The sequence below is a fragment of the Rhinoraja longicauda genome, chromosome 31, assembly GCF_053455715.1.
Source record: "Rhinoraja longicauda isolate Sanriku21f chromosome 31, sRhiLon1.1, whole genome shotgun sequence".
In the NCBI taxonomy this organism is placed as follows: domain Eukaryota; kingdom Metazoa; phylum Chordata; class Chondrichthyes; order Rajiformes; family Arhynchobatidae; genus Rhinoraja; species Rhinoraja longicauda.
The window spans coordinates 13636626-13649363 of NC_135983.1; the positions used below are offsets into that span (position 1 = coordinate 13636626).

Consider the following 12738-nt stretch of genomic DNA (forward strand, 5'->3'; position numbering starts at 1 on the left):
AACAAAATTATACAGTTGTTCCTGCTTGGGGATGCAAGCCATAACATCCAAGTTTGAGGATGACAGGAATCTGGGGGAATTATGACCCGCAAAGAGAATACTGATTGATTACAGCAGGTCACAAACAGGCAGGAGGTAGAGTGAGCACAATGAAATGTAAGTTGATGAACAAAGGTTACAGTTTGAAAATGGGTGCAGGAGCAGTGGCACCGAGGCGTAAGTGTGCACAGTCACCGAGAGTGGCTGGGCAGGTTCCGAAAGTGCTTACTGAGACAAAGGTGATTTGGAAATGAAGAAAAAAAACCTGCTGCCGTTGGAAATCTGATAACAGAAAATATTCAGTAGGTTAGGCAGCATGTGTGGAAAGAGAAACAGTTAATTCATCAGGTCCAGGACCCTGACCAAGCAATGGGATAATGGGTCTTGGACCCTTATAGATGGTTTTTCTGGGTATTATCAATGATCATGTTGACGTTTATAAAGCACTGGTCTGGCCTCAGCTGGAGTGTGTTCAGTTCTGGTCACCTCCTAGAGGAGGTGTATGAAAGCATTGAAGAAAAGATTTCCAAGAATGGTTCCTGGAATGAGGGACGTTAGTTACAAGGACAGATTGGAGAAGCTGGGGCTGTTTTCTTTAGAGAAGACTGAGGGGGCATTTGATAGAAGCACATAAAATGATAAGATGCTGATCAAAGTAGAGAGTAAGAAACAGTTCCCTTTGGTAAAGGAGTCAAAGGTTAGAGGCCCGAGGGGAAGGGAATCAAGAGTGACATGAGGGGAAATTATTTTATGCATCATGTGGCTGGAATCTGGAATGCACTGTCTGAAGATGTGGTAGAGACAGCTTCCATTGGTGCCTTCAGAAGAAAATTGATAAACACACATGGTTAGGAAAGATCTGCACGGCTGCAGGGAAAAGACTGGGGATATAGAACTAGAGAGTACCTTTAGGGGAGGTCAGCAATGGGAATAATGGGTTGTGCCCTCCTTCAGACCACTCTACAAACATTTTAAAGAGAATATATTTACATTGGAGGCAGTGCAGATAATATTCATTGGTTAATTTGTGGAATGAAAGGGTTAATGTATGAAGGTTGGGTCTATGATTGGAATTTAGAAAATTGGGAGTTGCTCTTATCGAAACATTCTGAAGGGAATTCGCAGTATGGGTAGTGAAAAGGTGTTTTTTTCTAGTGGGGATATCTCAAGCTCTGGGGCATAGGTCCAGAATTCGGGGTGACTCTTTTAAGATGGTGATCAGGAAGAATATTTTTTCTCTTTTTTTTCTCCTCATGAATCTCTGGAATTCCCTTGCCCTGGAGAACCGAGGAGGCAGAGTCACTGAATATGTTCAAAGCTGAGGTATTTGATCTACAGGGGAGTCAAGGGGTTGGAGGAGAACGTGGGAAAGTTTTGTGGAGGTCAAGAATGCATCCGTCGTGACCTTTGGGAAAGGCAAAGCAGGTTCAGGTTCCGAGTGGCCTCTGCCTGCTAATGCATATGTTTGCGTACATTGGTTAGAACTCTTTATCTCAATGTAAAACAAGGTGAAAGCTCCACTATCAACAAAACCCATTCTCAAAATACAAATTAATTTCAATCAAATGATCGAGTTTACTCCCCTTGAAGAATAGAGTAATAATGCATTGTTTGGAGTGCTGCTTAATCCCAATGGAAAGCCTGGCTGTGCTTAGTTCTTTGCTAAGCTAATATGCAGGGCTGCATGTGATGAGCTGAGGGAGTGCAGTATACCAGACTCTCAAAGCTCAGTCTCAATGTATGAAATAATTTCCCTCAACTTAATCTATTTGTGATCATCTGTTCACCTTCATCGTTAGAGTAATTCTACGCTTGCCAGAATAATATATAACAATGCAAGGCATGGTTGTCTTTAATTTATGAAGCATTCTGTCTTATTTATGGGTAATAAAGTATGCTGTAAAACCATCAACAAAGCTCATTGTCGATGCACAAAGCAGTTTTCAACAAGTGAATCGATTCACAATAAAGTTTCTATTCCAATTCTCATCAACAAAAGTGCACGAATGCATTGATTAGAACACTTCATCTCAACACGAGATGTGACCCCTTTAGTTCACTGCAAATCTTGTGGATGCCAATCTATTTGATTTGACTGGTTCTGAAGTGGAATACATCACCATCAGTAAAGGCCACTTCATCAAATGAAGTAATTTTCTGCAGGTCTATTATGGGAGGAAAAGAAAATTGGAGTGATTTCAGAACTCAAGAGATTCAGAGGGATCTGGGTGTCATCTGGGTCACCTCCCGCAGCCGACCTTGAGGGCTTGGAAGGTAAGAACCCCGGTTCTCCTTACCGCCCCTTCATCCAGCGTCTGCCGCCACTGTCGACTCTCTCCACCCTCTGATTCCCAGTCTTCGGGGGCGAGCAGAAGACCAGCCTTGGACCCATGCCAGGCGGGCTCCCCAGTTCCACGCCTGCTGGCTGCCGGGGGACGGCTGCAGCGCGCGATAAGGAGATCCACACAGATATGCAGATAGTCAAAGATCATCAAGGTATGTAAAGATAATCAGATGCGCAGTTAGCACCCAGGTATTCAGATACTCACTAGATCATCAGGACCACTCTGATATTCAGAACCACGTACATATTCAGGGAGGCATGATTGCAGCTAGTGCGTTTGATATGTACCCATGCTCAGAGTTCTTGAGGCACAGATGTATAGTCAGAATCTCCAAAACATTCAGATACATTGACTCACACATATTAAAATACCCTAAAACAGTCCATCGACTGCTAATTAAATATAGTCAAGTCAAGTCAAGTCAATTTTATTTGTATAGCACATTTAAAAACAACTCACGTTGACCAAAGTGCTGTACATCTGATTAGGTACTAAGGAAAAAAATGAAACATACAGTAGCACGCAAACAGTTCACAGCGCCTCCTCAATGAGCCTCAAATGCTAGGGAGTAGAAATAGGTTTTGAGCCTGGACTTAAAGGAGTCGATGGATGGGGCAGTTCTGATGGGGAGAGGGATGCTGTTCCACAGTCTAGGAGCTGCAACCGCAAAAGCGCGGTCACCCCTGAGCTTAAGCCTAGACCGCGGGATAGTGAGTAGCCCCAAGTCGGCCGACCTGAGGGACCTGGAGTTAGAGAGGGGGGTTAGAAGATTTTTGATGTAGGGGGGGGAATGTCCATTTAGGGCTTTATACGTGAATAGGAGGAGCTTGAAGTTGATTCTGTACCGTACAGGGAGCCAGTGGAGAGAGGCCAGAATCGGGGTGATGTGGTCCCTTTTACGGGTACCCGTCAGGAGTCTCGCTGCGGCGTTTTGAACCAGTTGCAGGCGGGACAGGGAAGATTGGCTGATCCCAGTGTATAGGGAGTTGCAGTAGTCTAGGCGGGAGGAAATGAAAGCGTGAATGATTTTTTCTGTGTCGTCGAATTGGAGGAAAGGTTTGATTTTAGCTATGGTTCGAAGTTGGAAGAAGCTGGCTTTTACCACAGCGTTGACTTGCTTATCAAATTTTAATGCAGAGTCAAATATCATGCCGAGGTTTTTGACATGCGGTTTGACTAGGCAGGATAGACTTCCAAGACTGCCTGTTATCGATTTGATGGAGTCGGGGGGGCCGAATAGGATGACCTCAGACTTGCTCTCATTTAATTGGAGGAAGTTCTGTGCCATCCAACATTTTATGTCCTCAAGGCAGTGTAAGAGGCTGTTTAAATTTGACTGGTTGTTGGGTTTCAGGGGGAGGTAAAGCTGAGTGTCATCGGCACAGCAGTGGAAAGAAATGCCGTGCCTTTGAATGATTTGGCCAAGGGGGAGCATGTATAGAGAGAAGAGAATGGGGCCTAGGATGGAGCCTTGTGGAACTCCGCAGGAGAGGCTAGCTGGAGCAGAGGAATAACTGCCTATGTTGATGGCGAAACTCCTATCTTTGAGGTACGAAGCGAACCAGCTCAGGGCAGTGCCATCAATGCCAACCGCGTACCGGAGACGGTCAATAAGGATGGTGTGGTCCACTGTATCGAACGCTGCGCTGAGGTCGAGAAGGAGCAGGATTGCACAGTCGCCGGTGTCGATGGCGAGAAGCAGGTCGTTATGTACCTTCAACAAGGCATATATAGGAAGATGAGATACATAGATACATAGACAATAGGTGCAAGAGTAGGCCATTGGCCCTTCGAGCCAGCACTGCCATTCAATGTGGTCATGGCTGATCATCCACAATCAGTACCTCGTTCCTGCTTTCTCCCCATATCCCTTGATTCCTCTAGCCCTAAGAGCTCTATCTAACTCTCTTTTGAATGCACCCAGTGAATCGGTCTCCACTGCCTGCCGAGGCAGAGAATTCCACAAATTCACAACTCTGTGTGAAAAAGTTTTTTGTCATCTCAATTCTAAATGGCCTACCCCTTATTCTTAAACTGTGGCCCCTGGTTCTGGACTCCCCCAACATCGGGAACATGTTTCCTATATCTAGCGTGTCCAATCCCTTAATAATTTTATATGTTTCTATAAGATTATAGATACTCTCAGGCATTCAAATACACTGACGTTCAGAGATAATCAGATACACAAGACTGTTTAGCTGCTCACTAGATATGTTCTCACATACATGTAGTTCTGCTTCCTCCTAGGTCTAGTGAAGATGCTCCTCAGAGTTGCTGTTCCAGGTTTCAGACCCAGTGAAGACCAGCAACATATTTCCAAATCAGCATGGTGCGCATCGTAGAGGGGAACCTGCAGGTGGCTGTGCTCCCATCCACCTGTTACCCTGATCCATCTTGGTGGTAGAGGTCATGGGTTTGTGAGGAGCTGTTGGTACAGCCTGGGTGATTAGCTGCAGTGCACTTACAGATGGCACATATTGCAGCCACTGCATGAAGGTGTGAATAAATGTTTAGGGTGTTAATGGGGGGGGGGGGGGGGGGGCAATCAAGTGGGTTGTTTGCCCTGGATGGTGCTGAACCTCTTTAAGAATTGTGGAAACTTTACTCAAAAGCAATTAGATATCAGATTTTCAGACCCAGGCATGTGGAAAGTCAAACTCTTGATCTGCACCTTATAGATGGTGGAAAGGCTTTCAGATGTGAGGAGGTGGGTCAACCACTGGATGATACCAAGCCACTGACCTGACTATGGCGTATAGCTGGCTGATCCAGTTGAGTTTTTGGTCAATGGTGATCATAGGGTGCAGATAGATGCAGAACCTGGTAATATCATTGCATGTTTAGAGCAGGTGGCTAGACTGTCTTTTGTTGGAGATGCTCGTTGCCTGGGACTAAAATGGGACGGGCGAGAATGGTCGCCTTGAGCATCAATCAGCATGGACGATTTGGACCTAGAGGCTTGTTAAGTCCTCTACGAGTCTATGACTCTGTATGAACAAAACATACCTGTGCAGTTGTGTAGGAAGGAACTGCAGATGCTGGTTTAAACCGAAGATAGACCCAAAATGCTGGAGTAACTCAGCGGGACAGGTAGCATCTCTGGAGAGAAGGAATGGGTGACGTTTTGGGTCGAGACCTTCTTCAGACTGTGCAGTTTACCACTTTGTCAGAGGAGACCAGTGTTGTCACCGTATTGGAACACATGGTTTGTTCTGGAGTGCAGCTCTTCAGTACCACAGCTGAGATGGTCCGATAGACCTTACTGTACCCAGTGTCCTCAGCCATATCTTGACATCATGTGGCGTGAATCCATTTATCTGGAATCTGGCTTCAGTGATGGTGGGGAGCTCAGTAGGAAGTTTGGGATGGACCATCCACTCAGCAAATCTGACCGATTGTGGTTGCAAACGCTTCAGCCTTTCCTTTAACACTCACATAGTGGGCCCCGCCATCAATGAGGATGGGGATGTCCCTGGAGCCTTGATAACCGATTAGCTCTGAAATGGTTCACTGCCACCCATTCACCATCAGATGTAGTAGCACTGCCGAGCCTGCGACTGACCCATAGTTTGTGTGGTCACCTAGTCTTGTCCACTGCGTGCTGTTTTTGCTGTTTTGCACACATGTAATCCTGCGCTGGAGTTGCCGAATCTGGCACCTCATCATCGCTGTACCTGGTAATTAGCAATTGCTTGTTGACCCAGGACTCATCCCTGACTTGAAGGTAGTGTTAGAGTGAGAGATGTGCCAGGCCATGAGGTTAGAAACTGTAATAATCCATAACACCCAATGGATGCCCAGTTTTATTCTGAGTTTATCCCATGTAGCATGATTGGAGTGCAGTGAAGGCTTGTTAGCCTTGGTCATGAAACACGACCTCTCAATCACTTTGTATAACCCCAGCAGCTACCGTGTCCTTGAGTTGTACTTCAGATTTGATGAAAAAATCTCAGAAGATAAATCTTCAGAAACACTTCTCATGTTACTCTTTTATGACTGGAACAATCTCTTTATTCGGAATTAACAAGTGGTACATCAACATGTTAGATAGTTACTTTCTTATTAAAAATGCAGTAAAATCTCATTAAAAAGTAAAATCTGTTTAAAACTTGCAATACCTCCAACAGGAGCTGGCAGCAGAGCAGCTGGATTTAAGATGTGTGATCCAAATATCAATTTGTGAGAATGATTAAATTACAGATAATTTAACAGAAGCTGGATGGGGAGAGTGGGGGAGTGACAGCAGGGTGGAGGTAAGACAGGGGAGTAAGACAGAGGGAGGTAGGGAGAGTGTGACAGGGAGAGGAGAGTGGGATGGAGCAGGAGAGGGGAGATTGGGATGGGGAGTGGAATAAGGATAAAATGTATCTGCTCAATGGTGGATTGAGTCAACAGTACAATGCCGTGTGGGCTTGTTGGGCAAGTTAGCTCAGGAGGAGCGATCAGCAGGGCAAAATAAGTTGGGTCTGGGGTCTGGAGCGTGGGGAGCTGTTGGACAATGGGACATGGCAAGTTGGGTCATTTGGAAAGTGAAGTATACTTTAGGTCAGTAGGACAGAGCAGGTTGTGTTAGTGGGGTGATTGAGTGACTCAGCTGTTTAGTTGGGTTGATGGAACTGGGTGGATGGTTTAATTGAGATAATGATGAGTGGTTTGGGTGGACTTGGTGGGTTGGGATTAGTGAGATAGGCAGAAGTGTATCAGTGGCTCAGCAAAGAGTGGATCAATTGGACAGGGCAGAAAACAGGAAGATATGGGGTACCCACGATGGGAAGGCATGGAGCTCGGATTGAATGCTCCAAAAGATGGGAAGGAATATGGAAGATTCTTGGAGCTGTGGTCTGACCAGCTTGATGCAATTCTTGAGGATGACTGATGACCAGACGTGCCCAAAAATGAGCTTTGACAAGGTGCATTTTCTCTATGGAAGATGAAGGCTGGTACTCAGGTTACAAATAAACATCTGGTACAACGTGAAGAAGGATTACATTTGGAGATATGTTGAATCATTGGTAATGTGTAGCACTTCTTGGAACTGTGATAGCACACGCCGAAAATGGGAACCTTCCCAGAACACTTTGCCACAGGTAGTGCAGCAGTAGAACCGGGTCACCTTGTCCAAAATACCAGGTGGAATGGCGCTCACCTGCAAAGATGCACCACTGGTAAACTTTAGGGTCTTCATGTTCAACCCTGATCTCTCTGCCCAGTGACAATTGGGAGAATACGAGGAGATGCCAGGCCAGCCAGGATCAATCTGCAGAAGGTCCTTGTGTTTGTCTTGACTGGGGAACTTAATACTCTCTGTGGATGGAGTATCTAGAAAATGAAAAAAGAAATAAGAAGTATATGGGAACTGATACCATTTGCCAAAGAGTGTCAGGCTCTGTGCTATTGAACAAAGGAACGACTATTCAAATCGAGTGCACACAGCACCTGCTGTTCATTCTTGGAAACCCCCAGTGTGCAATGCTTCCTCGCCCTTCAGGGACATCTGCGCATCTTATCTCCTTTATTAGAAGCCAGTTTCCCTCTGGGATACCCAACCCTCAATGCCTTTGACGTCTGTCGGACATGGTACAAATAATATCTCCCTTCTCTTTCTCCCAGGACAACTTATACACAGTGTCTTCATATCCTCTCCTCTAGCACACACCGTATGCAATTCTCTAACACCTCCGCTGGATCATATGCATGTTCTTCCTTCCTCTTCTTCTCCACCATACCTGCAATGCTTCCACTCCTCTCCCCTCTGAACCACTCTGTGCACAAGTCTACCCTTTTTGGGACATTCTGATTGCAACTTACCTCCTCCCCCCCCAGACTCCCCATGCATTACACCTTCCTCCCTCCCTAGGACAACTCAGATACAGCACAAAGCCACTCCTCCCCATCCTTCCCAGGAAGCCTGAGTACATCTCCTCGCAGGAAGGACTGCATGCATCACGTAGCTTTACCTCAGTAGTAAAGTCCATATTTCCTCTCTTCCTTTCTCATCCCCAAGATATCTTGTGTGCCAAACCATACTTCAGGGTATCTGGTAGAACTGGCCTCCCCGCAAAAATTCTCCTTGTCTCCATGCACAATACCTTGCGTTGGGCCTTCTCACTGTGGCTTCCCAAGAAAAGCAACATTTCCCAGGGGATGGCACCTTGCAACTGCCCCCTTCCTCCAGCAAATTCCATGCAACTGTACCGACAACAGTGAGGCCTTCACTCGTCCTTTTCCCCTTCACCACACATTTCCCCCATCTTCACAAAAATTTCATCACAGCATCATTCCACAAGGCTTCCTCTCCTCTTGGGGTTCCCTTTCAGATCTACCCTTCCTGAAATTTCACACACTTCCTCACTGTTTGGAACCCAATGAATTGGACACCATCTCCCCCCAGAAAATCTTCAAAATATCCAAGGATATTTGGATATCCTAGCTCCCACCACCACAGGTCACACTTCAGAATCCACATCAAGCTGCTTCCATCCACTCAGGATACCTGATGTCTCTGTCTCTCCTGCGGCAGTGTTTAACTGTACAGCTTGTGCCATATCCTCAACCGACAGCTTCAAGTACTCAGACCCATTGCAGAGCTGTAGAAAGAGAAAGGGTTATTAGGTCCAGCATTCTGTGAGGATCCACAAGATGGTTGCTGATGATCCTGAGCACATAATTCACGGACAACTATGAAAGATACATTCAGGGACGAGGACAGCAATGATTAAGAGGCATTTAGATAGGTGCAGGAACATGAATGGAGGGATGCACGCCATTAGCAGGCAGGTGGGATTAGTTTAAGTTGGCATTGTGGTTGGCATGGACACAATGGGCTGAAGTGCCTGTTTCCGCGTTGTACTGTTCCACGCAACCAGTCACTAAAATTAACTACAACACCAGGGATGACATTTCATTACAATTATCTGCAGCTCCTGCCAATAAAATGAGAGAAGCAGCAATAAGATTAACAGAGCACAGGAAATGTAGGCTGGTGGAACTGTTTAAGTTTTAGTCTGGCCAGAATCTGTGGCAGGGTAAAACTCACTAATGGTGCAGGTGGCATAGAGCCAGGGTGGTTTCCATAGTTACATAACTGACGGTGAATAAGATAGGTGATCTGTAGTCACCGACAGTCATGTGGAAGTTTGATGGTGGAAAGAAAAATGAAAAATGGCTTAAAGAAAGCTCAGGACTGATTAATATTCAAGCATTCCAGAAAAGATAGGGGAAGGGAAGAGCAGTGGTGAGGCAGAAATACTGATTAGGGACATTTTATAGCACAGATACAGCAGACTGCTTGTTTAGAATTGAGAAGAAGGGAGACCTATCTCAGTGTGGGTGTCCTACAGGCCTCCAAGTAGTGAGAAGGCGATGGAGGAGCAAAGTTGCGGGGAAACAACAGAAATGTGCAAGAACTATCAGGGGATTTCAATTACCCCCAATATTAGAGTAAGGGACAAAGAAGGGATAACTTTGTGAAGGTGTTCAACAGAACCTCCCAGATCAGCATTTTCCAGCCCAAGTAAAAGGGAAGTATTGCTGGTTCTGGTTCTGGGAACATGGACAAAGTATCCAGTGGGAGAACACATGTGAAACAGGGATGAGTAGACATTAATGCTTAGGTTAATAAATGAAAAGCTCAAGGAGAAATTTACTTTGGAGTTGGCCTAAAATCAATGCGATGAGAAAAAATTATCCAGAAAAGTGAAAACAAATGTGTAAAATCATAGAGAAACAAAGGATAATCATAAAGAGACGTTCTCTGGTCGAGAATATTTACATTCTCACGAGGGAAAAGGTAAAGGAGCCAAAGCCAGAGTATCCTGAATGACAAAGGAAAAAGAGAAGATAGTGAAAGAGGAGAATTTCTGGCACATTTCTGGCCACCACCAATTGCTTGTAGTTAGTTGGTTTAATGCTTAATCCTCTGTATATCCTGGTACAACATTAGGTGTCATATATAGTCCCTAGATTACAGAAGATTGGGCAATGATAAACATGGTTTGCGTTATTTCATAGTTATCAATTTAGAGATAGAGAATCAGCACGGAAACAGGCCCTTCCGCCCACTGACCATCCTCACACATTTCCTCCCAAGGGTTTCTTAACAGTCTGTGACATGCATTATACAGACCTAGCGACAAATTCATTTAAAAAGACGAATCATTAGTTAATTGTGCCCAACTTTTGTCATACCTGTACATTATTTCTCTCCGGGACCTGTGGTAATGAAGGGCTTTCTCTGTCCTGCACTGATAAAATACTCAGTTTTAAATAGAAGGAAGAACAGCACCCACAAGAAACTGCTTCCCTCCTGTGGCGGAGAAGGTTGGAACTTCATATCCTGTTGCAGGAATTCTGTACAGGTCAAAAATGTACAGAATATTCCACAACTGTCAGGGTTCCTAAACATGAGGTGGGGAGTTTTAATCTGATTTTGATCGCTGTGGGTGGCTATGAAGCAAGAATTATGTCAAAAAAGGACATAAAGTTCCAGAGTAACTCAGCAGGTCAGGCAGCATCTCTGGAGAACATGGATAGGTGACATTTCAGGTCGGGACCCTGTTAGTTCTTAGTTCTGGACAACAGGGCTTGCTCCAACTCACTGTCTGAGGCTCACATTAAATGGCGAGGATGGTGAGGGAGGGTGGAGGTGATGACAGTCAACACCAATGGATGTTTCCCAGCATTGGGATTTCACAGTCACATTGTTGCAGGACTGTTGGCTGGTGGCAACACACACATGCACAAGTACATTTTGTTCTCTCCGGAAGGCGACTCCGGACTGTCAAAGCAGCCACAGCCAGACATAAAAACAGCTTTTTTCCACGAGTGATAGTTCTACTCAATAACCAAAGTCTGTAGTCTTTTTTTTGCTCTGGTTTATTTTCACCCACATGTTTAGGACCGTAATGTTGTATCCTTATTGTTTTGATGTGGTTATGCTTTATTCTTAATTGAAAACTGTACGTTTGTGTTGTCATTTGCGAGCGGAGCACCGAGGCACATTCCTTGTATATGCACATACTTGGCCAATAAACTTATTCATTCATTCATTCATTATCAGGCTGGTGCTTCAAATTCAGGCCAACAAAATCCTGAATTACACACCTTAATTTTCTCCTCTGCCATTATAACTATTTGATTCCAGGGACAGCATGTTGATGGAAAAAAAGTAAGGGCCAAGGATAGATTCAAGGATAGGTTTTCATGCTACAGATGGATGAGTAAGAGTAAGAGTAAAAGTGTGTGCTCTCGGCCACCTTGGCAGTGGTACAAAGGATTAAGAGTATAATGGAATGATAGCTTGTGCAGGGTCTAGACATGTTAAAATGTTGAAAAGAATGAGGAACATTCACCACTAGCTCTTCAACAACATAATTGCTACACAGATAATAAATCATGGATCAGACATGGGAACCTTACTGATTTTTCTTTACTGCTTCTTGCATAGAAAGAGGCCCTTGGCCCTTCATGTCCAAGCCAACCATCAAATACCCAACAATACCTATCCTGTTTAACAAAGCTTCGTCTGTAGTCTTCTATGCCTTGGTGATTCAAGTGCACACCTGGATTCAATAAAGCTCTGATAACCTGGCAACCTCGGGACTTTTATAATGCCAGACTGAGATTTTGTTCCTTGAAATATCCCAACACACTATTAATTCACAGGATCCTGGTGAATTTAAAGGGGATGCGGGAAACCCTGCGAAACAGATACTGGACCATCATAATTTCCAAACAACCGGATAGGGAATTATTGTCCTTTTTTTTAACATTCTTAACATTTTTTAACATTCTCCACCATCCATGGAGGCAATCAAGTCAAGTTTATTTGTCACATACACATACAAGATGTGCAGTGAAATGAAAGGTCACCCACAGTCCAAAGAATGTGTTCTACATTCCAATCACCAGTAGAATGAGAAAGATCAAGTTCAAATCAAGTTTAGTGTCATATGCACAAATATGGTGAGATACAGGTGCAATGGAAAATCTTGTAGCAGCATCACAGGCACATAGACTCAAACACAAAAACAAATGACACATAAATAATAGAAGATAGACACAAAGTACTGAAGATTCTAGCAAATGAAGACGATCATAGGATGGCTGCTGAGGTGAGGCAGGGAAAACAGCACAGAGATTGAAGGGTGTAGGAAAGAGCTGCGGATGCTGGTTTAAATCGAAGGTAGACACAAAATGCTGGAGTAACTCAGCGGGACTGGTAGCATCTCTGCCAATTCACTGGATGAATTTAAAAGAGAGTTAGATAGAGCTCTAGGGACTAGTGGAATCAAGGGATACTGACTGTAGATGATCAGCCATGATCACAATGAATGACAGTGCTGGCTCAAAGGGC

At 44.7% G+C, this 12738-nt stretch overlaps 1 protein-coding gene across 4 annotated transcripts in view; it reads right to left on the reverse strand.

Moving 5' to 3' along the window:
* Positions 1 to 6389: 6389 nt before the first annotated feature.
* The window catches only part of exd3 (exonuclease 3'-5' domain containing 3), a 104335-nt gene continuing 97986 nt past the window's right edge, over positions 6390 to 12738 (reverse strand). For all 4 annotated transcript variants that reach the window (XM_078426000.1, XM_078425997.1, XM_078425998.1 and 1 more), the window contains 2 exons: positions 8878 to 8971; positions 6390 to 7703 (listed from right to left, as the gene is read on the reverse strand). In XM_078426000.1, coding sequence (XP_078282126.1) covers positions 7369 to 7703; positions 8878 to 8971 — 429 coding nt within the window. In that variant the 3' untranslated portion in view covers positions 6390 to 7368. The remainder of the gene's footprint in view (positions 7704 to 8877; positions 8972 to 12738) is intronic.